This window comes from Suricata suricatta, chromosome 4 (assembly GCF_006229205.1).
Source record: "Suricata suricatta isolate VVHF042 chromosome 4, meerkat_22Aug2017_6uvM2_HiC, whole genome shotgun sequence".
In the NCBI taxonomy this organism is placed as follows: Eukaryota; Metazoa; Chordata; class Mammalia; order Carnivora; family Herpestidae; genus Suricata; species Suricata suricatta.
The window spans coordinates 141,537,913-141,565,768 of NC_043703.1; the positions used below are offsets into that span (position 1 = coordinate 141,537,913).

Here is a 27,856-nt window from a genome sequence, read left to right on the forward strand (position 1 = left end):
TGTTTTTGATTTCAGTTATTCTGTCAGGTGTGAGGAAACAGCTCATTGTGGTTTTAATTTGCATTTCCTAACAATCAGTGATGCTGAACATTTTTTCCTGTGTCTTTGGCAATTTGTACATCTTTGGAGAAATATCTGTTCATGTCTACTGTCCATTTCTTATTAGATTATTTGATGTTAAGCTGTATAAGTTCTTTATATATTTTGGATACTAACCTTTTTATCAGATATGCCATTTGCAAATATCTTCTCCCATTCCATAGGTTGTCATTTAGTTTTCTTGGTTGTTTCCTTTGCTGTACAGGAGCTATTTTTGATGTAGTCCCAATAGTTTATTTTGCTTTTATTGCCCTTGCCTCAGAGGACAAACATTAAAAAAGATGTTGTTATGGCTGATGTAAGAGAAATTGCTGCCTGTGATTTCCTCTACAATTCTTATGATTTCAGGTCTCACATTTAGATCCTTAATTCATTTTGTAAAGTTGTTTTCTTTATTGAGAGAGGGTGTGTGTGTGTGTGTGTGTGTGTGTGTGTGTGTGTGTGTGAGAGAGAGCGGGGGGGGGGGGGGGGGGGGGGGGGGAGAGAGAGAGAGAGAGAGAGAGAGAGAGAGAGAGAGAGAGTGAGAGAGAGAGAGAATTCTAAGAATGCTCCATGCTCAACACAGAGCCCAACACAGAGCTCCATCCCACAAACCACAAGACAGTGACCTGAGCCTATATCAAGAGCCAGACGTTCAACCAACTGAACCACCCAGGTGCCCCCAGGTCCTTAATCCATTGAACTGTTGTGTATAGTATAAGAAAGTGGTCTGGTTTCATCCTTTGCATGTTGCTCTCTGGTTTTCTCCTGTCCAGTTGCCCTTCATTTGTTGAAGAAATTGCCTTTTTCCCTCTGCATATTCTTGCTTCTTTTATTAAAGATTAATGGACCCTACAATCAAGAATTTATTTCTGGACTTTCTATCCATTCTATTGACCTAGGAGTGTACTTTTGTGCAAATCCCATACTATTTTGATTATTACAGCTTTGTAATATATCTTGAAAGTCTGGAATTATGATACCGTCAGCTTTGCTTTTCTTTTTCAAAAGTGCTTTGGCTATCTGGGGTCTTTTTTGGTTCCATATAAATTTTAGGATTCTTTATTCTAGTTCTGTGAAAAATGTTGTTGGTATTTTGACAGGGATTGCAATAAATCTATAGATTGCTTTGTTCAGTATAGCCATTTAAACAAAATTTGTTCTTCCAATCTATGAGCAGGAAATGCCCACTTCTTTGTGTCATCTTCAATGTCTTTCATCAATGTTTTAGAGTTTTCAGAGTACAGACTTTCACCCTTTTGGTTAGGTTTATTCTAGGTCGGTTATTTTTGGTGCAATATCTCTTTCTGCTGCTTCACTATTAGTGTATAGAAATGCAACAGATCTCTGCATATTGATTTTTGTATCCTGTGACTTAATTAATTTATCAGTTCTAATAGTTTTTTGGAAGAGTCTTTAGGGTTTTCTATATATGGAACTACTATGTCATCTGCAAATAGTTAAAGTTTTACTTTTTCCTTACCAATATTCTCAACAAAATACTAGCAAACAGAATCCAACAATACCTTAAAAAAAATCATTCACCATGATCTAGTGGTTTAATACTCACAAATCAACGTGATACATCACATAAATGAGAAAGGATAAAAACCATATGATCATTTCATAAGATGCCAGAACATTTAACAAAGTACAACATCCCTTCATGATAAAAGCCTTCAACAAAGTAGGTTTAGAGGGAACATACCACAACATAATAAAGGTCATATATGAAAAACACAGAGCAAACATCACACTCGATGGGGAAAATCTGACAGCTTTCCTTGTAAGGTGAGGAACAGGACAAAGGATATCCACTCTCATCACTCTTGTCCTGGAAGTCCTGGCCACAGCAATTAGACCCCCCAAAAAAAAAAACAAACCAAAAAACCCAAAATGAAATGAATGGCGTCCAAATTAGTAAAGAAGTAGTATTAACTCTTCTTTAAATATTTAGTAAAACTTACCTGTGTAGCTAGTCCTGAAATTTTGTCTGTTGGGCATTTATTGATTACTGGTTCAACTTTATTGCTAATAATCAATCTGTTCAAATTTCCTATTTTTCCTACTTCAGTTTTGGTAGGTTTTCTATTTCTAGGAATTTATCCATTTCTTCTAGGTTGTCCAATTTTTCCTATATTTTCTTACAATCCTTTGTATTTCTATGATATTGGTTGTTTCTCCTCTTTCATATCTGATTTTATTTAAATCCTTTCTCACCTTTCTAGGGTTCTTTTTGTGGTGGTGTTTTGTTTGTTTGTTTGTTTGGTAAATCTGGTTAAAGGTTTATCGATTTTGTTGATCTTGTCAAAGAACCAGCTCCTGGCATCATTGATTTGTTCTATTATTTTTCTAGTTTCTATATCACTTATTTCTGCTCTAATCTTTATTCCATCTACTGGTTTTGGGTTATGGTGATTGTTCTTTTCCTAGCTCTTTTAGGCATAAGAAATTAGGCTATTTATTTCAGATTTTTCTCGCTTAAGATAGACCTGTATTGCTATAAATTTCCCTCTTAGAACCACTTTTGCCACATCCCAGAGATTTTGGACTATTGTGTTTTCATTTCCATTTGTCTCTGTGTATTGTTTTTATTTCATGTTTGATTTCTTGGTTGACCCATTCATTGTTTAGTATCATGTTATTTAGCCTACATGTATTTATGTTCTTTCCAGATTTTTCTTCTTGTGGTTGACTTCTAGTTTCATAGTGTTGTGGTCAGAAAAGATGTATGATATGACTTTGGTCTTTTTGAATTTGTTGAAACTTGTTCAGTGGCCTAATGTGATCTATTCTGGAGAATGTTCAATGTGCACTTAAAAAGTTATCTTAGTCCACTGCTTTAGGAATGGAATGTTCTGAATATATCTGTTAAATCATTTGGTCCAAGGTGTCCTTCAAAGCCACTGTTTCCTTCTTGACTTTCTGTCTGGATGATCTGTCCATTGACATAAATGGGATTTTAAAGTCCCCTACTAATTTTGTATTATTATTGATTAGTTCCTTTTCGTTATTGTTTTATGTATTGGGGTGCTCTCATGTTGGATGCATAAATATTAACAGCTGCTATAACTTCTTGTCGAATTGCCTCCATTATGATTATATAGTGTCTTTGTCTCTTATTACAGTCTTTGTTTTAAGATCTATTTTATCCAATGTAAGTATTGCTACCCCGACTTTCTTTTCATATACAATTTTTCGTGACAAACATTTCTCCATCTATGTGTATCTTTAAGGAAGAAATAAGTTTCATGCAGGCAACATATAGCTGGGTCTTTTTTTTTTTTCTTCTTTTTACCCAATCTGTTACCCTTTGTCTGTCTTTTATTTATTAATTTTGAGAGAAAAGAAAATAGAGAGCACAAGTTGGGGCAGGGGCAAAAAGCGAGAGTGAAAGAGAATTCCATGCAGGTTCCACACAGTCAGCACAGAGCCCAACACAGAGCTAGAACCCACAAACCACGAAATTATGACCAGAGCCAAAATAAAAGAGACAGACACTTAACTGACTGAACCACCCAGGGGCCCGCCCCCATGTCTTTTGACTGTAGCACAGGTCCATTTCCATTTAAAGTAATTATTAATAGGTATGGATTATCATTTTGTTACTTGTTGCATGGGTATTTTTTAAATAGTTCTTCTCTGGTCTTTTCTTCCTTTGTTCTCTTCTAAGTTGGCTTTCTTTGGTGATGTATCTGGGATTCCTTTGTCTTTATTTAAAAAAAATTTTTTTAATGCTTTTTATTTATTTTTGAGAGAGAGAGAGAGACAGTGAGAGCAGGGGAGGGTCAGAGAGAGAGGGAGATACAGAATCTGAAACAGGCTCCAGGCTCTGAGCTAGCTGTCAGCACAGAGCCCGATACAGGGCTCGAACCCACGAACCGTGAGATCTGACCTAAGCTGAAGTCAGATGCTTAACCAACTGAGCCACCCAGGCGCCCCCCTATCTCTTTATTTTTTGCATATTTATTACTGCTTTTGGATTTGTGATTACCACTAGGTTTGCAGATAACATCTGCATACAGCTTCTCCCCCACCCCCACCAAATTTATGTATCTGGTGTCATATTTTATATTCTTTCATTCTGTGAGTCACTTGACTGCTTTTTCTTTTCTTTTTTTTTTTTTTTAGTGTTTATTTTTGAGAGAGAGAGAGACAGAGTGCAAGTGGGGGAGTGGCAGACAGAGAGAGAGACAGAGACAGAGACAGAGACAGGGAGAGAGAATGAATCTGAAGAAGGCTCCAGGCTCCAAGCTGACAGCACAGAGCCAACGTGAAGCTCAAACTCACAAACCACAAGATCATGACCTGAGCCAAAGTGGATGCTTAATTGCCCAGGCACCCCTGATTTTTTTATACTTATTCAGTAGTGATGAATTCCTTTTGTTAACTTTTTAACTTTACCTTGTACTCTGAATGATAACCTGGATGGACAGAGTATTCTCAGCTGCAGATTTTTCCCCCTTACAGCACTCTGAATATGTTATGCCACTCCCTCCTAGCCTGCAAAGTTTCTACTGAAAAATCCACTACAGTCTTGAGGTTTCCCTTATATGTAATGGTATTCTTTTTCTTTGTTGTTTTAAAATTCTTTCTCTCTACTTTTGGCCATTTTAATTACTGTATGTCTTGGTGTGGACCGCCTTGGGTTGATTCTGTTGAGGGAATCTCTGTGCCTCCTGGATCTGAATTTCTGTTTCTTTCAGCTTTCAGTAAGTTTTCAGCTATTATTTCTTCCAATAAATGTTCTGCCCCCTTTTCCCTCTTCTCCTTCCGGGATCCTTACAATGCAAATGTTATTACACTTTATAGATTCACTGAGTTACTAAGTCTGTCCTCATTTTACATAATTTTTTTCCTCTTACATGTTCAGCTTGATTACTTTCCATTATTTTGTCCTCCAAGTCACTGATTCATTCTTCTGTTTCTTCTAGGCTGCTATTTATTCCATCTACTATATTTTTAATTTCACTTATTGTATTCTTCATCTCGGGTTCTTTTATTATCTCATTGTTAAGGGTCTCACTGATGTCCTCCATGATTAAATCCAGTGGGTATCTTTTTGACTATTACTTTGAATTCTCTATCAGGCATATTACTTATCTCTATTTCATTTAGGTCTCTTGTGGTTGTCCTGTACTTTCATATGGGCCATATTCCTCTGTATCCTCATTTTGTCTGCCTCTCTGTGTCTGTTTCTACGTCTCAGCAAAGTCAGCTATGTCTCCTGCTCTTGAAAATAGTGGCCTTGGGACACGTGGGTGGCTCCTTTGGTTAAGCATCCAACTTCAGCTCAGGTCATGATGTCATGGTTTGTGAGTTTGAGCCCCGCATCGGGCTCCGTGCTGCCAGCTCAGAGCCTGGAGCCTGCTTCAGATTCTGTGTCTCCCTCTCTCTCTGCCCCTCTCCTGCTCATACTGTCTCTCTCTTAAAAATAAAGTAAAAGAGGTGGTGGTGATGGTGGAGGGCACTTAAGGGGAAGAGCACTGGGTGTTGTATGGAAAACAATTTGACAATAAAATATTATGGAAAAAAAAATTAAAGAAAGTAGTAGCCTTATGAAGAAGAGGTCCTGTAGTGCCCTATAGTGCAGTGTCCCGTTTACTGGAACCTGCCACCTCAGGGGTGGCTCCTAAATGTGCGTTGTGTGCACCCTGCTGTTTTGGCTGTGCTTTTTCCTCTGCAGGGGCTCTCTGCCTGCTGTGGGCAGTGTCTGGTCCCTGGGGTGTTGGTGGGCCAGTCTAAGGCTGCCCTGGGCTTGAGTTGAGTCAGACTGTGTGTTTGTCAGAGATGCAGTGGCACCAAACTGCAGGACGCTATCCCCATGTCGTCCCCATAGAAGCTTTTGTTGTTGGTGGACAGGGACTGCACTCAAAGCAGCTATTGCCACCACCACCCCAAACCCACTGCCGGGGCCTGAGTAGTGTGTCAGGCGGGACAGGAGTCACTCTGGAGTGATGGGGGTTCTGCTTGGGGCTGTCTGCACCCTTATGGGCTTGTGCCCTCCCCCCTCATGTTGATTTATTTGAGAGAGAGAGAGAGAGAGAGAGAGAGAGCCAGCCAGACAGACAGACAGGGGCTGACAGGGAGAGAGAGAGAATTCCAAGCAGACTCTGCACTAACAGTTACTCTGCACTAACTCTGCACTGTTAGTGCAGAGCCCAATACAGGGCTCAAGCCCACAAACCGGGAGATCATAACCTGAGCCAAAATCAAGAGTCAGATGCTTAACTGAGCCACCCAGGTGCCTCTGAAGAAAAAAAATTTGTTTATTTTTGAGACAGAGCATGAGTGTGGGAGGGGCAGAGAGAGAGAGAGACACACAGAATCCAAAGCAGGCTCCAAGCTGTCGGCAGAGTCCAACACGGGGCTCAAACTCACAAGCCTATGAGACCATGACCTGAGCCAAGTCGGACACTTAACTGACTGAGACACCCTGGTGCCCCCAGACATGAGGCCTTGATTTGAATTGGCTCCAGCCAAAAGCATATTGGACCAAGCGGATCCACGATATGCTGGGGGTATGGCATGCAGTTTTAACAAGGTTTGTGAGCTGATCCTCCATGAGAGGAGCCGCTGCTGCGTGCACCGAGGCCCCACCCATCATGGGGTCAGGAGATAAGGTGTTGGCAAAGTTTGTGCTGGTCTTCTAGGGGAGGGGACCAGCACTAGGAATGAGGCAAGCCTGGCTGGATGGGCCAGATCCACCAGGCCCAGTATAAGCGAATTAGTAGCAAATTTCTGCATTAGAGGTGGTTGTGTGTTTATGCAGGGGGAGGGGGGGGGCATGAAAGGGAAATGGCACTTGCCCACTCATTTGATCTGGAGGAGTCTCCCAGTGAGCTCTGTCCTTCAGGGATCTGATCTGAGATTAACAAATAATTCTCCCTCCTATACCCAAGGCATTTTTTAAGCTGCCGCTGCTTTGCTATATCTCTTTGTGTTTGTTACGCTGTCTCTTTAAGGGCACACACTCCGTTTTCTCTCGCCTGCTGCCCTCTCAGCTCTGAGAACTAATCCACTGATTTTTAAAATTCCAGACTTTAAGCCCTACTAGTTAAAAGAAATCACAAATTTATGACCCTCTGTTCTTTGAAGCTGAATATTATGGGGATTCATCTTCCCCATGCTGGCTTCCCAATGTGACAGTTTGGTTCCCTCCCCTCTTTGTGCCCTCAGGTCCTTCCTTTCCTGGGTAGTACTGTGGTTTCACTCCCCACTGCTACTCTGCCCTTCCTACGCTCTTCAATGTGGCCTCTTCTCTACATTTAGTTATGGAGTTTGTCCTTTCAGTCTGTTGGGAGTGTAGTTTAGTTGTATCCGTGAGACAAAGCGAAATTAGGGTCCTCCTGTTCCCCCATCATCCAGCAATCTCCCATCTCATGTCTTCTCCATCCCTGCATCCACTGGTGCGGATGGGTGGTTAGGTTGTTCCCACATCGTGGCTGTTGTTAATAGTACTGCAGTGAACATGGGTGCATATATCTTTCAAGTTGGTGTTTTCTTTTCCTTCAGATAAATACTCAAAAGTGGAGTTGCTGGATCACACAGTAGTCCTGTTTTTAATATTTTAAGAATTCTCCATATGGCTTCCAGAGTGACTGAACCAATTTAAATTGCCATCAACCATGCACAGGGCTTCCCCTTCCTCCACATGGTCACCAACACACTGTTCCTCATCTTTTTGACAGTAGCTATGCTAATAGGTGTGTGATGATACATCCTTATGGTTTAGATTTACATTTCCCTGATGAATGGTGACACTGAGCACCTTTTCATGTACGAATTATCTGTAAATCTTCTTTCAAAAAACATCTACTCTGATCCTCGGCCCATTTTAAAAATTAGGCTCACCGGCGGGTTTTAGTGTGTTCTTTCTTGGTATTGTTTTTGCTTCACTGTTAGGTTGTAGGAGTTTTTGACGTATTTTGTATACTAACCCACTGTCAGATAAACGACTTGCAAATGTTTTCTCCCATTCTGTAGACTGCCTTTTCATTTTTTTGATGGTTTCCTTTATCTATACCAAGCATTTTTAGTTTGATGGAGTCCTTCTTCATTTGTTTTTTTAAAATTTTTTAATGTCTTTATTCTATTTTGAGAGACAGAAAGCGAGCAGGGGAGGGGCAGAGAGAGGGGGAGACAAAGAATTTGAAGCAGGCTCCAGGCTCTGAGCTGTCAGCATAGCCCAATGCAGGGCTCAAACTCACTGTGAGTTCATGACCAGAGCCGAAGTTGGACGTTTAACTGACTGAGCCACCCAGGCGCCCATATTTGCTTTTGTTGTCAAATCCATAAACTCATCACGAAGACGGTTATTAAGGAGCTTACACCTATGTTTTCTTCTAGGGGTTTTATGGTTTCAGGTCTTACATTCAACTTTAATCCATTTGGAGTTCATCTTTGTGTATGTTCTAAGATAATGGTCCAGTTTCATTCTTTCTGTGTGTGGCTGTCCACTTTCTCCAGTATCATTTATTCTTCAATGATGTGTATTGTACATTCTTGGCTCCTCTGTCATAAATTAATTGACCATATTTGCATAGATGTAGTTCTAAAGCTCTCCCGTGTGTTCCACTTATCTCTGTTTAATCCTGATACCGCCCTGATTCCTATGGACTTGTAGTGCACTTTGAAATCTGGAAGCATGATGCTTTCAGGTTTGTTCTTTCTCATGATCACTTTTGCTGTTTGGGGCCTTTTTTATTTTCTTTTGGCCAAATACAAAGTTTAGGGTTGTTTATTTCTGTGAAAAATACCACTGCAACTTTTATAGAAACTGCACTGAATCTGTACATTGCTTAGAATAGTATGGACATTGTAACAACATTAATTATTCTAATTCATGAGCACCAAATATCTTTCCATTTATTTCTGTGTTTTCTTTTCCAGTTTCTTTTACTATATCTTAGAGTTTTTAGTGTACATGTTAATTTTATCTCCTTGGTTTAATTTACTCCAAAGTGTTCTATTCTCTTTAATACAGTTATAAATGGGATTTTCTTAATATTTCTGATAGTTTATTATATATAAATGCAACAGATATCTGAACTTTTTTTTTTAAGTTTATTTGAGAGAGAGAATCCCAAGCAGGCTCCTCACTGTTAGAGGCATATCCCAATGCAGGGCTCAAACTTACAAAGTGTGAGATCATGACCTGAGCTGACACCATGAGTTGGAAATTTAACTAACTGACCTACCCAGGCACCCCAAACCTTTCCCTTTTGTGTATCTACTCCAAAGTTTTGCTTTGTAGTTACCATAAGACTTACATAAGACTAGTTGTATTTTTAACAGTCAATTTTAACAACTTAAGTTGGACACACTGTAAAGCTCTACAATTTTGACTCCTCTCCCATTTACTACAGCATGATCCACACAGGCTCATCATGCTCACTTATTGTTTATATAGTTTTTTAAAATAATCTCTTAGATAAATTAAATTTGGACCAGCTAAGGCTATTAAAAACAGTTATACATGATATTAAAAGAGAAAATTTAATAGTTCTTAGATCCTGCCTGAACATGTTTGGCTCTAAAGTTAATTTCACAATAGGAGATAAATATTCTATATTTAGATTCAAGTCAAAGTAATAACTAATGGAGAATGCAAGCTTTAAATCTATTATGTACTATATTAAATGGGAATAAAACTTCTGAACATTATAAGGTAATGCAACCACATGTACCTAAACTCCTTGTTCCTTCATATACAGATGTAAAATTTTTATTTTACCAGAGACTTCTAGCCTAATTTGCTTTCTGGAAACCACACTACCCAGTCTTTGTATAATCAGGAAAAAGGTATTCGAGTGAAGATAGTGAGGACTTGCAGAAGACAGCTGTGCAATGAGGATGGAGGGAGGGAAGGAGTGAAGCCTGTTTTCTATGGCTTCACCAGTCTGGAGTGGCGCTTCTGTTTGACTCAATCAGGAGGTGAAAGGAATATATGTTGTTTCAAATACCATAGATTCTTATTGTTCTTAACAAATCATGGTACACTTTCTTGAATAAATGTCCATTTGCTGTATGTCCTTGGGACCATTTCCAGAGACTTGAAATGATTGCTGTTTTAGAATTTTCACCATTTCACTGGGCAGTTGGTCTATGCGGCTACTCATGCTTCATCCTGGAAGTGCCTCTCATGTCAGCCCTCAGGCCCCAAATGTTTTCTTGGGTTATACTTTTGATTGTCTTCTTATATGTGTCAGACCTCCTTTGACAACATCTCAACTACCTTCTGACAATTTTTTCCCTCATTTTCTTTGTTTGCCTGTTTTAAATGTACACTCTGGACAGGATATTTTGTCTTCTTGTTCTATTTTTTTTTTCCTTGAATTCATTTCTTCTTTATATTTTTTGTTTTTGTGACCATTACTGTTCTTTGTGTTTCTCAGAGGGTTGTTTTTGTTTTTCCATATCCCCAAGTGCTTACCTGATGACATTTTCATTCCTAATTTCCTTGTTTTCCTCACTGCCACACCTCTATGAGGAGCTAACTCTTCTGAGTGTGTCTGATTCTCCCTTAGAAGCAATGCTTCTCTGAGGCTGCGTCTTCAGGGCCTGCGGTCTTAATAATCATTTCCCTGTGTCTTGTGCTATGAACCACTCTGTCTTAACCTGTGTTCGGTATTTTGGCATTTGGCATTAGGCTGTTCTTAGCTGCTCAGGCCCCTCTACTCATACGCCTCTCCTCCCCACCCTTAGCACCCAAAGGCTTGCAACAACAGGAAGTCAGAAGGAACAGTTAGAATTTATGTCTCTATTAAGGCCATTAGAAGGTTATGGTATTGTCTGAGAAAAATCAGGCTGCTGCCACTGTCCTCCAAAAACCTTTGTGAAGCTTTTAAATTAGACACAAGACTGTTTAAACTTTTCTTCATTGTTGACAGATTTTGTCAGTTGCATTTTTCGGTGTGGTATTTCCTGATTTCATATAAACTTTCAAACTCATCTGCATAAGTTTTTAATATTCTGTTACTGGGCATTATTTATGTAGAATCAGGAACAATAAGCAAGACATTATCGTTGTGTTGCTACTGGTGACATGTGCTTTCTCTTTTCTTTTTTGATCAGTCCCATACTGATAAAGTCTCTGACATTTCTCTCCAGACCTGAGGTCTGTGTTTTCCCCTAGAATTTCTGAGGGCAGTGACTGCTTTCACCAGTAATATACTGTGGATGTGAGACTATATGAATTCTGAGGCTAGCTCATAAAGTGCCTTGTCGTTTCACCCTGGTTTTATGGGGATGTTAACTCTAAAGGAAGTTAGTTGCCATGTAAGAAATCAGTTTATCCTGAGGACAACACCTGCCTTTTGCCCTCACAATTCCTAAACGATTTCAATACACTGCCTTCTAAACTATGCCTCTGTCAAAGATTTCAAATAATAAATGTTACATAGGAAGCCACTGAAGTAGAGAGATAATAGATAAATGTCAGGGGGTTTTCGTATACCCATATGTGAATAACTGGTGTGACTATATATTTAGTCTCCTCCCCACATTAAGTGTGTAGGGGGGATTAAGTTTTAACGTGCAATGCTGAAATATCCCTACCACACAACATTTGCATTTCTAGGATTTTTTTTTATGTTTGTTTATTATTGAGACAGAAACAGAGCATGAATGAGGGAGGAGCAGAGACAGAGGGAGACACAGAATCCGAAGCTGGCTCCAGGCTCTGAGCCAGCTGTCAGCACACAGCCTGACGCGTGGCTCAAACCCACAAACCGTGAGATCATGACCTGAGCCAAAGTCGGATGCTTAACTGACTAAGCCACCTGGGAGCCCCAACATTTCTAGGAATTTTTAAACACAGTATACAACAAGCAGAATGAAAACTTAAAAAAAAAAACAAAACTATGGATTAAGAACATTCAGAAAATATCAGCAACTAGTCTATTGCTAAGAACTGACAGGTTGTCAATTCATATTTATTACGTGAATGTGAATCCCATTTTTTCAAGTATGTTTCTGGCCTACATCACCATAAGCATGATATGAAATAACAAGTTACTGAACTATTAATTCATGTCCCTCAAAATGTGGGTCTCTCTGGAACCATATCTACTTCCTTGAGAACAGTTTAGTCTCTCAATGTAAAATATTTCAAAAAAGAGATCAAAATAATCTTCTGTAATCCAGGAAGAAAAAAACATACTGGTGATTGTTTTTAGGGGGGGAAAAAATGGGAGTGACTTTAATACTTATGTGAAGTTCAACAAGTGATTCTATAGTTTTGGGGCAGAGGTCAGAAAGTAACATCACATATTAAATGAATAGCTTAAAATAATTTGTGAATAACTTACCAAATCCAGGAACACTTTTGAGACTGGCTTTGAGGCAAATTTTCTCCAGTCTGAGGTAGCTGTATCTCATCAGACAATTCCACAGGAACATCCAGTCCATTCTTGTCCGATGGTTCATGATAATGACACTTCTTTCTCCAGGAACAAAGGCATCACCTGTTATAATCACCTTCACACCAAACACGGTCTCCAACAATGCCTAAAGAAGAAGCAACATAGACATGTGCCAACTTCATGTTATAATTCTCCAGAGGTAAACTGTACCACGTTTTCTGTAAACAAGTCAAAGGCATGATGTTTCTCAAGATTACGGCTTCTATAATAAATCTGGAAAAAGAAGTTAATCAGGAAGGATGGGAAAACAAAGGCAGTATTTCTATTTTTAGTTTTATTAATTAGGTTACTGACAGTTTCCTAATTGTTTACTTTCATTGAAATCTTCAAGATATATTAACTTAAATAGAAAAAAGTGTAAAACATTAGCAAGAAGATTCCACAGCCTAATTTTTTAAGGCAATAGATATACATAGGATGATTACTTTCTTGAAAAGATAATCAAGAAATTTAACACTGAGAATAGGACTGAAAAAACAAAGTCAAAATTTTCATTTTATACTTTGCTGTATTATGATCTCTTTAAACAAATACACGTATGTTTATATAAAGAATAAACTAGATGTTTATAAAGTCCTGCAACCCGAGCACCTCCAGCAGTGCCTAGCACCTAGAAGATGCTGAATGTGTGTGACTGACATTTCTGGTAACCAGCCCTATAATACACGTGAAATATTCAGAAGGAAGAAAGTATATTACAGGCTGGAGTTCTTGTGGAGAAAGAAGAAATCTTGATTTCAATCCCTTATTTAAATTTCCCAATAATTTATATATAACAAATTTACTAGTTAATATAGGACTTCACTATGAATGGAGAGAAAACTGGTCCAAGACAGAATAGAAAATGAAAACTCCTCCCGGCAACAACATCACAAAAACCTTTAGAGAAGTACAGCATGAACAGGGCGGCTGAAACAAATGAACTACAGGGATGTACAACTGGAATGGCATAATGCTGAGAGGCGGAACAAACAAAAAACGTCCTATGTAATACTTTTTAAAACAGGCAGTAACTAAGAAATTTTAGGGATAAATATATAGCCAGTGAAACTGAAGAACAGCACATAAAGACCCATCTTACAGTCAGGCTACTGGCTACTGCTACCAAATAGAGGACTGTGATTTGATTTGAAAGCAAGGCGGCTTGCTGGAGGGCTGCCAACATTCTAATTCGTGACCTGGTTGACAGTTACACCTTAATATATAATTTTATAGTGTGCGTTTATGTTTTACTAACTTTCAAGATGTTTGTTACATTTCACAAAAACTTGTTGTTAAATAGGACCAAGAAAGAACAGGTTAAAAGGACTATCAGATGAGGAAAAATTAGAAATATTTTACGCCCAAAGAATTATACAGTCAGTGTTAATACCTTAACAGCGTAAAACACATATCCCACAGGACCCAGTGAGTTACTTTCCCAGAGCAGAGAGTCACTTTAGGGCATGGGTGTTTAACCTGGTATCAAGTCCTAGAAGGATGGCCTTCAAGAAGTAAATAAACATGCCAATACCATATTGTCTTGATGATTACAGCTTTATAGCAGAGGCCAAAGTCCAGGACTGTGATGCCTTCAGCTTTGGTTTTTTCTCAACATTACTTGGGCTATTCGAGGTTTTCTATGGTTCATACAAATTTTAGGATTGTTCTAGCTCTGAGAAGAATGTCAGTGCTATTTTGACTGGGATTGCGTTGAATGTGTAGATTGCTTTGAGTAGTATCAACATTTTAACAGTTTGTTCTTCCCATTCATGAACATGAAATGTTTCTCCATTTACGTCTTCTTCAATTTTTTCATAAATTTTTCTATAGATGTCAGGATCTTTTACATCTTTGGTTAGGTTTATTCTTAGGTGTATTTATGGTCCTTGGTGCAAATGTAAATGGGATCGATTTCTTGATTTCTTTTTCTGTTGCTTAATTATTGGTATACAGAAATGCAACCGATTTCTATACATTGATTTTGTATCCTGCAACATTGCTGAATTCATTTATCAATTCTAGCAGCTTTTTGGTGGAGTCTTTCAGGTTTTGCATGTAGAGTATCAGGTCATCCGCAAAAAGTGAAAGTTTGACTTCTTTGTCAATTTGGATGCCTTTTATTTCATTTTGTTGTCTGACTGCTGAAGCTATGACTTCCAACACTATGTTAAACAACAGTGGTGAGAGTAGACATCCCCGTCGTGTTCCTGATCTCAGGCAGAACGCTCTCGGTTTTTGCCCACTGAGGAAGATATTAGCTATGGGCTTTTCATATATGGATTTTAGAATGTTACGGTATGTTCCTTCTATCCCCACTTTCTTGAGAGTTTTTATTAAGAAAGGATGCTGTAGTTTGTCGTCAAATGCTTTTTCTGCATGTACTGACAGGATCATATGGTTCTTATCCTCTCTTCTATTAATTTGATGTATCATACTGATTGATTTGCACATATTAAACAAGCCTAGCAGCCCAGGAATGGATCCCACTTGACCATGGTGGATAATTCTTTTAACAAACTGTTGAATTCAATTTGCTAGTATCTTGTTGAGAATTTCTGCATCCATGTTCATCAGGTATATTGGTCTATAATTCTCCTTTTTATGGGATCGGTTTTGGGAATCAAGATAATGCAAAGCTGTAAACATCAAGACAGCATAGTATTGGCACAAAAACAGACACGTAGACCAATGGAATAGAATAGAGAACCCAGAATTGGGCCCACAAATCTACAGCAAACTAATCTTTGACAAAGCAGGAAGAGTATCCAATGGAAAAAAGTCTCTTTAGCAAATAGTGCTGGGAGAACTGTATGACAACATGCAGAAGAATGAAACTGGACCAACCACTTTCATACACCATATACAAAAATAAACTCAAAATGGCTGAAAGACCTAAATATGAAACAGAAAACCCTAAAAACCCTATAGTAGAAAACAGGCAACACTGAGATACCACCTCACATGGGTCAGAGTGGCTAAAATGAACAAATCAGGAGACTATAGATACTGACGAGGATGTGGAGAAACGGGCACCCTCCTACACTGTTGGTGGGAATGTAAACTGGTACAGCTGCTCTGGAAAACAGTATGGAGGTTCCTCAAAAAATTAACAATAGAACTACCCTAAGAACCAGCAACAGCACTACTAGGAGTTTATCCAAAGGACACAGGAGTGCTGATACATAGGGGCACATGTACCCCGATATTCATAGCACTGTCAACAATAGCCAAATCATGGAAAGGGCCCAAATGTCCATCAACTGATGAATGGATCAATGATGTGGTTTATGTATACAATGGAGTGCTACTTGGCAACGAGAAAGAATGAAATCTTGCCATTTGCAACAACATGGATGGAACTGGAGAGTATTATGCTAAGTGAAATAGAGAAAGACAGATATCCTAGGTTTTCACTCATGTGTGGAATTTGAGAAACTTAAGACCACAGGGGAAGGGAAGGGGAAAAATAGTTTTAAACAGGGAGGGAGGCAAACCAGAAGAGACTCTGAAATACAGAGAATAAACTGAGGGTTATTGGGGAGGGAGGGAAAATGGGTGATGGGCATTGAGGAGGGCCCTTGTTGGGATGAGCACTGGGTGTTGTATGTAAGTGATGACATGGGAATCTACTCCCGAAGCTAAAAGCATACTATATACACTGTATGTTAGCTAACTGGACAATAAATTATATTAAGAAAAAAAAAAACATGGACCCCTCTTGAAAAAGTATATACAGGGGCACCTGGGTGGCTCAGTTGGTTAAGCATCCAACCCATGAACCTGAGATCAAGACCTGAGCTGAGATCAAGAGTTTAAACCCTGTACTGAGCCCCCACATGCTGGGCATGGAGCCTACTTAAAAAAAAAAAAAAAAAGAGAAAAGAAAAAGAAAAATATGACTATGTACTCTGCTAAATGCCTGCAGTTTTGTTCATATTTTCAAAAGGGTCCATAACTACTCAAATAATTACAAGCCCCACTCCCAAAGTCTCTGAGGAGTCAAGTCTCACTATGGAGAGGATCATGGCAGAGTCCTCTAGGCTTGGACCCACAAGCACATGCTTGTAAGTATAAAGGGCCATCAACTCCCAAAATGAACACTGAATTATGTCTTGGCCCAGAGGACATGTGTGAAGTCATCATCCATGGTTTATTAATTTGGATCAGCTCCATTCTGCTTTCCAAATGATATATCTTTACAGTTTTTACAAAGAACTGAAATGCAGAATGCCCTTCCCTTAACTGGTAGAAAGATGAAGTTCATTACTAATTGTGTGTTATACCAAAGAAGAGGGTTAAAAATCTCAAAGCCTTATAAATCCCAAACATCTACCCTCATCTTTTATGTGCAATTTCTAATACATGTATCCTGTGGATTCCAAAACAATCTTTTGCTTTTCATTATGGAAAATGTCAAAATAAATCCAGACTGTCCAGGAGCTTATCATATGGCATCGTCTCACTTGCCATCCAGCACTCTATCAGAATGTGCCTGGAAGTTATATAAATAACCTTTTGGACAGCCTAGATATCAAACTCACATTCATCATTTGTAATACCTGATAAGACATAATCAAGTCAGTATGTTTTACAGGTCTCAAAAAGGCAGAATTGCAAATACATACTACACAGAGGTAAAACTGAATGTCTATAAAGAACTCCAGAATTCAAATTACCCAGATTAAAAGCTGTTAAAAAGACACTATTCTTACATTTTCTTCTATACTAGTTTCTAGACTAGAAATAGAAAACAAAACTAATCTTACGAAATTTCAAAATGCTTTACGGAAGTGATTTCGGAGGATCTTTTAGAGACTACTGACTACTACTTCCAAGTGTTCCACGGTGTCTAAAAGCACAAAGATGAGAGGTTCCCCTGACGATCACGGAGAATCAGTTTTGCCATCACGTCCCAAGCTCTCATTTACCATTCCAATGAATCTTTATTTAGAATGAGCAAAACCAACTCCGTGGCACTCCTCATCTCCCAGTCTGCCTGGGCCTGTCAGACTCCACCTAGCCTCGCTCCTCAAATCCTTAGCTTTATTTAAGGTCTTGCAATCCTGAGGCATTCATCAAACACAGCATCCCTTTTCTTAGCAGCAGGCTATTTGTTCTAGGACTGAACTGGAATCAGCAGACTGTGGAAGAGACTTGTGTCCTAGCTGAGGGGTTAGAAAATGATCTCTAAATCCCTAAGTCATGACTTACAGTGAAAGGACAGAACTCTAATAGTTTTCAGGATCCCAGGTTATTAGCTAACAATCAGTCTGTTGGAAAGACTCTGAGAAGCAAAAAGTGCTCTTGGACATATGCAGAGTGTGACCTTGACAGTATTGATTATGCTGAATAGAACTCTCCCAAAATGGAATGACCAAAGACCTGCACCCCTCACTGAAGAAATGTACCAAGAGAAAATCAATGGACATGCTGCAGACTGTTCTGGAAGGAATTCTTACACAAGTAGGTTAGCTTAGGTGACCTCTAAGGCTCATGTAAGATTCTAGAAGATTTTACTATGGTATCTCACTTAATACACAAAATGTACTCCTCAAAAATAGTCTTGCCAATGAAATCATTTTAATGCACAAGAGATACTTACAAAAGAGAAGATCACTTTACAATTATTTCTGTAAAGCAATAATTAGTATAAGTGCATTTACCCTAATTTATTATTAGTGAACTTTTTTTAGTTGTTTGGGATTGCTTAAAATACACACATAGCAAAGAGTAAAGTATGAAATAAAAGGTCATAAAAGACACCCTTACAGTTTTTCTCTATTTCTTTGAACAGAGAGGATTACCATCTCAAAACAATACCACCAATTTTTTGTAACCTAGCTAGAAGGCATTCACAACTTCTATAAATTTCTTAACTGAAAACTCTGCTTGATATGCCATTACTAGTAAGTTAAACAGTATATATTTGAAAACACTTCTATTTCCTAATTTAATACTACAGCAGTGGTTGAATTTTGACTGTGTTAAGTTCTGAAGTCAGATGATAAAACAGAAGTCGGGAACAGCTGAAATTAACCCCTGAAAACCTCACAGAAAAGTACTTCATAAGAGACCAGCACACCAAGTCCAGCTCAGCCCGTTTTTTCTGAATGTGGGAACAACTTGCTCCAGCTGACCATCAGATGAAGGGACTGGTCTACATGCTGTTTTAAACACAAGAATCATACTCCATACATCACCACTCATATTTCCCATTTCATCTCACCTGAAGTAGGGGTGGGGGAAGTCCCTAGATTTTAGGGAACACATTCTTCCCAGCCTTCCCTCACCCACCCTAGTGCATGTATTGGCGTTGTATAAAGATCTGTACCATAGTGTATAGTGTGTAATGCTGTGTGATAGGGGTGGCTCTAATAGTAACAGCAGAAGTGGCTATGGCAGAATTTGGCCAGTGAAGTCCAGCATTTCTTCCAGAGTAATAGATTTTAATTATGTACATGACTGCCCAAAGGAAAGATGACATTTGCCAGATTCTATTACAGCTTTCAGCTATTTTCTCCAATGGGTGAATACGAGCCATGTGCTATTTGTAAGTCACTGGTATAAAGGAAAGCACTTGCTCTGGACTTCCTCCCCTATGTGATTTCTGCGAAGTGGGGCAAAATAGTAGTAGTGACCAGTCTTGTGCATGTAAGAGTGAAAGGAATCTGAGTCCTTGAATGCATCAGAGAGTAGAGTGACCCTGCCAACCTGGTCCGAAGGATAAATAAAGTTCTGCCTTAGTCGCGCCACTGTATTCTGAATATACTTGCAAACATATTGCACACTTTACAAAGACTATGTTTGTTACCTCATTTAGCCATCAGAAGAACTGTCTCAGGTAAGTAGGGAGTATTAGAATCCCCCCCCTTTTTTTTTTCAAATGAAAAGAGAAATTTATGGAGGCCAAGTAGCTCTGCCAAGTTCAAATGACTAGAAAGTAGAAGTAGTAAGACCAATAGTGGAACCAAATGTCTGTCTCCACTATCTGTACCAATAAGCACTCCATGTAAACTGGCTCTCCCAGGAGGAGAGACTGACCAGGCACTAAAGCACTGCAATTGCAAGGGTTCCTACTGGTGCAGTAACTACAAGAAAATTCTCAAAACTCTTCAGGTTTTGGTAGAGAGGTTTAGCCAAAAATGTGATTCATATTCAAAAGATTATACACTGGAAAACTGAAGACATTAAATAAAATGAAGTGTGAACTAATGTATGATTATTACCAAGATATCATTTATCTCTGAATGTCTGCGATGCACAATGCTGAATCTGGAAAGGCTTTCAAAAGATCATCTACTCCAATTTCCTTATTTCACAGATAAGTTAAATTGACTTGAAAAAAGTTAAAAGTTTTCAAAATAAAATGTCTCTGGTTTTATAACAACTAAATGAAATTAGCTAACATTTAAATAGCCTGAGATGACTTTTTAAAAATATCTGCTGATGACAATCTTCTGTGAGTTGTATGTCTACTTACTATACGTAGGGTATTTTAAGGAGAAAATACTTTGTAAACAAGTACGTTCTAGTGTGTAAGCAACACCACAAAATGAATATTCCATGTATGTTTGAGTCCTATAATGAAACAATGGACTTTGGATCTTTAAATAATTTAAAAATCTACCTCTAAAAATTCATGGCCTGAGACGTGACCTTCTGTCCTCTGACAAAGGAAGTAGTCTCTCATCAAATGAAAGAAACTAGTCAAACTGTGCACATCCATAACTAGGAAAGCTAGTTTAGGTAGAACACTATTATTAACACTATTAAAAAAAAAAAAGGAATCTTAAAAGCAGCCAAAGGAAAATGGCACATTATATAAACGGAAGCAATAACATATATGCTAACTCTTCAATAAAAACAAGGAGAACATAAGACAGTAGTAGAATGTGAAACTAATGAAAGAAGGGAGAAAATGTCATCCCAGAAATGTCACAGCCAGCAAATTATACTTGAAAAACGAAGGTAAAATAAAGTTTCATGTAAAGGAAACAATCTCCAGGAGGCCTCGCTACAAGAAAACCTGAAGGAAGTTCAGGCTGATGGGAAATGACAGTAGAGAGAACTAATACATAGAAAGACCAGTGTATGGCCACACCGCCCTGAACGTGCCCAATCTCGAAAGGTAAGCAGGGTCGGGCCTGGTTAGTGCTTAGATGGGAGAGAGAACAAAGGAAACTATAAATGGAAAATATTAGATAAATATAAGAGACTATATTCTATTTCTTGGAAAGACATAGGACTATTTAAAGCAAAGAAATTATAACAATGCACTGTAGAGTTTATTTTGCCAGCAGATGGGGTATGACAGCAGCAGCACAAAGGATATGGGAATGAAGCCCTGTTACAAGTCTTACATTTTATACAATGTGCTTTAAAACATCAACTCCAAGCTTCTACTTCTGTAAAGTGAAGATAATGGTGGTGCCTAAAAGAAAGACATCCCAAAGCACTTAGGACAGTACCTGTCACGTGAGTGCTTAACAGCTATGATCATCATAACCCCTTCCATAAAACCTTGTCATTCTTCTCCTTAATCTGGAACCACTTACTTACCATCTACCAGTACACTAGCGTCCCTTTCTTTGTGCCTGTAGATTAAATCCAAATAGAGAAAAGAAAGGGGGAAGACGAGAGATAAGGGACTACTTTTAGTTTAATGGTATCATATTTGATAAAATGTATCTGTGCGTTAATTAAAAAACTAACCTTTGACAAAGGACAAATGCTATTCATATTGTTAAAGGGATTCCTGGGGTGAAAAGGGTGCGCTGTAAACAACTCATGGCCTCCTCCGGAGGCGTCCGCAGCAGCAGTCTGCGTCCCTCTCTGCAAATGTTATGTGGCTGTCCACCCGACGGGAACCAGGCAATAGCAGTTCAAAGGACACTGGAAGGATGAGGATTCCCTCCCTGTTTGCCTCGGCAGGTACATGAAGTTCCAGCTGCTGCTCAGGGAAAGAAGGACCAGAACAGTCTCAGGAAATACAACCTATTCAAGGTAAAGGCAGCTACGTGGGTGCCCCTCCATTTCCAGGGAGGGTGAAGCAGCTCTCCGTGCAGTCAAGGGAGGAGTCTGGACTAGAATCCTACACCAAGTTGCCAGCTCAGAATCACAGGGACATGTGCTCAGAGCTGAGTGCGCTGACGTTGGAGAACACCGGTCTGCGCTTACATCCTACACATTCTGTATGCGCTTACATCTTACAGAGGTCCACTCTAGCCCACAGACAGCAAATCACTTTATTCCTAAATTCTGTGGTTACTGGGAAGAATTAAATCAATCACATCACTGTCAAAGGTTCAAAACAACAGTTTGATCTCAATCTTAAATGTTGTCATGATTTGTAAAATAAAAGGAGACTGAAGAATTTTTACATCATTAATTTTCTCTCTGTATCTTTGCTACATGTAAAGTATACCTCAATGAAGGGAAATCAACTTCATGAGGAATATAAAAGGAACTCTAGATATTTTATTTCAAGGACATGAATTACATTTAATTCTCTCTAGTTTCTGTATTTCCTCTAAATGCTAACGCACCGCTTAGGAAACAGAAAGGATTTACATGCTTATCGTGTCATCGAAGGGTAACATTCGAGTAACTCTAACTCTAGCTTACCGCAGGCAGTGTGAGCCAGGCGGCCACGAGGCGGTCGTTGATCCAGCGGTACCAAGATGGGTTTACAAACATCAAAGGTAAGAAGGGACCCAGCATGAAAATGCTTCCAAAAAAGCTTCCCCAAAACAGAGTGAGTATGAAGTAAATCCCTTTCCATGACACCATGGTTCTGAAAGAAATATTTAAAAAGGATATATTTTGTTATTATACATATAAACAGCCCAAATTGAGAATGCATAAAATAATCTTAAATTACAGGGCTACAGAAAAGGTTCTGATAAAGAATAGAAGAGTTTGAATACCATAAAGGTGACCCTCTTACATGTCCAAATAACGTCCTGTACATTAGAAATGGATACTCTCAGCGGAGTAAATGTCTGCCTCCTACCCGCCCCCTGCAAGAGCTAACTTATTTATAAGAAAGCTCTGGGGTTTCTTTTTTAAATCAAGTATTAGTATTAACATAAACATATGAGTTACCCAATACAAAATCTTAAAATATTGCAGAGTTTTTTTATATCCTACTATAAAAAGCCAACTTAATGGACCAAGAATTACAGAAGTTTCCTAAGGGTGACTGTGCCTAAAAGCACTGTCAATCTTACAGAGCACACTAAATTTTTTTTTAAACCTAGAAATCTTGGGGTTCCTGGGTGGCTCAGTCAGTTGAGTGTCTAACTCTTGATTTTGGCTCAGGTCCTGGTCACAGTTCATAGGACAGAGCCCCCATGTTGGGGAGCACAGAGCCTCCTTTGATTCTCTCTCTTTCAAAAAAAATTTTTTTAATGTTAATTCTTCCACATTACAACCTGAAAGCAGTATCTCTAGTAAGTTTGGTCTTAAACTGGCTTTTTCTTTATGAGCTGAAAGAATAAGGAAAAGTCAGCTTCTTCACTTTACTAAACTATCTGCCAAAAGATTACTTTCAGGGTCCTCATAACCAGAAACACTTAATACTGACATTTTAAAAGAAACTGTTAGAAACACAGTTTAAAATGAATAATCAAACATTTGATTTTATAACCTACCCTATATTAGAGCAACAATAGGTTTTGCTTCAGGCTAATAAAACTGTTGGAATCATTAAAATTCTGAAAACTAATAATGGCCTTAAACTTTTTATATTACAAAAGGCATTCCAGTGATCAAGACCTGTGATTCTTTTTAAATATTCAGAATAGGAAACAGAAATAAAATTTCAAATGTCAAAGCGCTTTAACAAATGTCAGACAAACAATAAAACAGGTCAAATCCCTTAACAACACAGATTCGACTTTATCTGAGTACTGAGTATGTTTTTAAATCTCTACCAACACTTGACAGTGTGTGTACAAATCCTTCCAAGTACAGAGAATGAATATCTAAGAATCAGTTTTTTGCTGAACTCGAGATCTGAACTTCTAAGGTGAAGTCGGGTGAGGGAATGAGGGTGGAGAGAAAAACCCCTGAAACACAGTGGCCACTGTGGTCGCCCAGGGCCCAGAAAGGTGTCTGCTCCTCCACACCCCCTCAGCTTTGCTTTCTGAGGCCTAGGCTCCCCCCTTCACCCGGAAAGATGACACTCTCCGCAGCTTCGCTCCAGTCTTTAAATTAAAGCTTTTTTAAAACAGGAAAAAGGACCATCTGCAGTGCTGCTCCTCTATCTGAAACTCTGTAACTACCTTTTTTGCTCTGTTTGTTTCTGCCAGTTAGCCGGCTCTGTTTAGAACTTAACTCCCTGAAGAGAGGAATCATACTGTATCTGTACATTCCATCAAAGACTCAGACATACCTCTTCCTCGCTTAATAAACTATCTCTCATTTGATGTGATTAAGCTCTTTTAAGTCATATTTCTTCTCTTAGATATCATCTAATAACATCTTTCATTTTCCAGTGATGAAGCTGAGGACCAGAAGAGTTACGATGACTTTCCTATGTCCCCATGACCAGCTGGTAGCATCAAGTCTTTCTGCCTTCTACTTTTTTCACGATCTCTACTATGTCCCTCACTGAGTGGCTGGGAATCGGAGGCCCAAGTCAGCTTCGAAACATGTATATAAACACAGACTCAAGTATAAAAGGATGTGTCCCATGAACAGACTGGGGTTACTCAGGCCACGTCTACTCTAAAATTACTTTTCCATCCTGCTCCTGTCTTTTCCCTAACTCCTCAATCATTTGTTCACTGACTCAGTAAACATACAAAGAGATCCTGCTGTGTGCCAGGCTCTGTGCTAGTCACTTGGGGGACACCACAGTGAGTCTGACAGACATACCAAGCTCTCGCCAACCATGGCCTCTCTATCTCCTCATGAGCGTCTCCCTGGCTCTGCATTTAATCCAGCTCTACCGAGTCTTCCAAGTCTCACAGGTTTCACAGACAAACGTGGCTAACAGTTACCACAGCTACACACTTACTGAGAATAGCTGCCGTGGGGGCGGGGTACCTGGCAATAGCAAGCACTGGTGAGGATGCAGAACAGTAAGAACTCACATACACGGCTGGTGGCAATGCAAAATAGTATGTACGCTTACCGTGTAACCCAGCAATTCTACTACCAATAAACAGGACAAATGAAAACTTAGGATGACAGAAAAACTTGTACACAATTGTTTATAGCAGTATTGTTCACAAGTGCCACACACAGGAAGCAACCCAAACGGGGATAGTGGGAGTGGGGAGGGAGAAAGGCAAACGAATCTATAGACTGGATACCTACAGCTTCTTGCTCAGGAAGGAAACCTCTTCATAAACTTTCCTTCATAAAACATCCTTATGTAATCACCTAACAACTAAAATGTTACCTAGCATTGTTCTCATGGTCCAATAGGTATACTAAGAAATAACCGCAAATCAATGTGATACATGCAACATGTGTCAAGGATAGTTCAAGGTAAGGCAGGATGAAGTCTGCTGAAAGGGATCAAAGAAAGCATTAGACTCTTGAAGGGTGTGAGGCTGGGGGTGGGTCAGATTATTCCAGGCAGTAAAACAAAACATGCAGAATCACAGAAATATGAAAAAGCATGGCTTAAGCAGGGAGGTGTAACTCATTAGATATTAATGAGGTATAGTGTACCCATCAGAGAGCAGCAAGAAATCACAGAGCATAGGTCCTATGGACAAAGTGCACACACCCAGGCCAGGACAGCCAAGAAATACCACCTTGAAGCATGTCACTGTGGGTAAGAAAAAACCTAGGGACTCCTATTTTGGGATAAGCATCAACTCACTGAATAAATAGGGTTTTTAACAAAACCAAAGAGCTTCTCTTTCCTTTAAAACTGACAGCACATGGAACTTGTCAGCAAAAATCCCAGCATTGACAGATGCTGGTATCAGAGGTCTGTGACCATCTGCTCCAGCTCCACCACACAAAAGCCTGATGATCGTGACGACAGCACCTAGCCTGGATGCTTAGAGATGAGGATGTTTGGGGAAAACTCTCAAAGGCCTACCAGGCTCCTGCTTGTTACATATTTAATACCTACATATTGAACTATTCGTAAGCAATGAAAAGATCTATTACATGTAAATAATTCAAAATTTTGCTGAAACTCCAAATTTGACTATTCCAAGGCTAGTGTCAAAAAACAAATCACCTAGGTAGTAATAATCTGGTCAACTGTCTAATATCATAATCTCAATGGCCCTTTATCCTATCTTACCTCCTAAGCACTTGGTGGGGCAAGTTAGATGCACTGTGGATTTGTAAATTTGAGCTTTAAAAGCACCTTACTATGTACAGCTTGATAATGTCAAGGCACTTTACAATCATTCTCATCTAATCAAAACAAGAGCCTCAAAAGTAAGGTATCAGTAAGATCAGTGGTATTTGCAGCTAAAGAACTAAGGGACTCGGTTCCCCAGCACTGTTAATACTGACAAAGGTGAGCTAAAGAGCCTATACCCAGGGGCACTCCCAGAAACTGGTACAAGAAGGATTAAGGACAATAAATAAACAAATAAATAAATAAATAATGAAATAAGAAAGAGTTAAGCATATTGTTTAAACCCATCTTCTCTGAAGAAGGTAAAACCAGGCTCCTGGATTAGGGGAAGCACAGTGGGATTGAGTAATCCTACACAGAGAGAAAACTAAAGCTGAGACCCACACAATCTTTCCTCGCTGGGCTTTCAGGTGGCTGGAACAAGAGTTCAGTCCTGGCCCACGGCTCACCAACAAAACCTCGTGCAGTGATGCAAATGTTCAGGCAATGTTACTGCCTGCAAACCTCACACTGTCCAGCATGACAGTGCACAGCTGTATGAAGCTAATTCAACTGAGGAATTATTCAATGGATGTAGCAAGTGGCTACTATGCCGAATAGCACAGCTCTAGGCAGACTACCGGGGTGCACTTCTCTGGGCATCTGACCAGACACTGAGGAAAGACAAAAAATACAGAAGCACTGGGAGTTCCCTAATAAGCGGTTCACCGGGATCACCCTATAGTGAAGCCCAAAGCTCATGTAAGCCTCACCTACATACCAGGTTTTCACTGGCTTGTTAAGTGCCCTGTTTTTCACTGTAGGCAGATAATGAGACATCTGAGAAAAGTCTTTGACATTAGAAACTAAAACAGAAAAAAGTAAACTTGAAGGAAACTATTCAGGAAAGAGAAAACTATCTTAAACATATCAGAAAGATTTTAAAAACTGCATCTAGTAAAGAAAAACATATGAGAACAAAAACAAAAAAAAAACATTAATAAACGAGCTATTAGAAGTTGACAACATACAATGTTAAGCAAAAATTTAAAACTCCGAGGTGAAAAATAAAACTGAGGAAATCTCCCAAAAGTCAAGAAGATAAAGGGCTGGAAAGTAGAAAGAGTATTAGAGGACCAGCACCAGAGGTCCCATTTGCAAATTATATGAGTGCCAAAAAGAGAGGAGTGAAGAATTGAAGGGGAAGAAATCAACAACCAAAGAGTTTTTTAAAAATTTCCTCCAAACTTGGTGACCATGACCTTCCACATTAACAGGGCCTGCTGAAAGCTAGGATAATGGATGAAAACAGATGCTCACCAAAGCACAAGCACTGTCACTTCCGGGACAGAGAAGACAAAAGGACATTTTATAAAACTTCTAGAGAAGACATAAATAGGTCACAAAGAATCAAAAATGAGATTGGCTTTGGACGTCTCAGTAGAAACATCTCAACAGCAATACCAGAAGCAAGATGAAAACAGAACAATGCCTACAAAATTCTCAAGAAAATTACTTATCAAGGACAATAGAACAACACGAAGATCTCAAAGATACCTCCCATACAATCTTTTTTCAAGAAACTTAGAAAATAGGCTTCCTAAAACAAAGACTAATGGAGATGAAACATGGAAAATGAGAGATCCAACACAGGTGAGAGGTCCAGGAAATCTCCAAGACGATCATGGATGACAGTCATGCACAAGACAGAGAAGATGGGTAACTCAGAAGACTCTGTGAAAGCTCTATCACCAGATTCCTTACTCCTAAACAGTCTTTTGAGCCAAGAACAGAATGTCCTGGTGAACTTTGGCTCAGATTCTAATCTGCACCTGGCCTCTTTGAACATGTTCTAATAAAATTCCAGCAGGTCAGCTGATGACACTCATTTTATCTACCATAAGTACTCTTTTTTGACCTCCTGAGAGACAGGTGGCAGGGAGACATTCATGATGAATTTGGGAAGAGAAAACATATTCCCCCCAGACAGCCAGAACCTGCAGAGTCCTGCCAGATGCCCTGACTAGGGTGAGCCCTGGACTGTGGTTCTTTAGGA

At 39.2% G+C, this 27,856-nt stretch overlaps 1 protein-coding gene across 7 annotated transcripts in view; it reads right to left on the reverse strand.

Moving 5' to 3' along the window:
• Positions 1-27,856, reverse strand: part of LCLAT1 (lysocardiolipin acyltransferase 1) — a 177,894-nt gene that overhangs the window by 90,437 nt on the left and 59,601 nt on the right. For 6 of the 7 annotated variants that reach the window (XM_029938007.1, XM_029938011.1, XM_029938006.1 and 3 more), the window contains 2 exons: positions 22,110-22,278; positions 12,390-12,588 (listed from right to left, as the gene is read on the reverse strand). In XM_029938007.1, the coding sequence (XP_029793867.1) occupies positions 12,390-12,588; positions 22,110-22,274 (364 nt within the window). In that variant the 5' untranslated portion in view covers positions 22,275-22,278. The remainder of the gene's footprint in view (positions 1-12,389; positions 12,589-22,109; positions 22,279-27,856) is intronic. The other variant, XM_029938012.1, reaches the window with a different exon arrangement.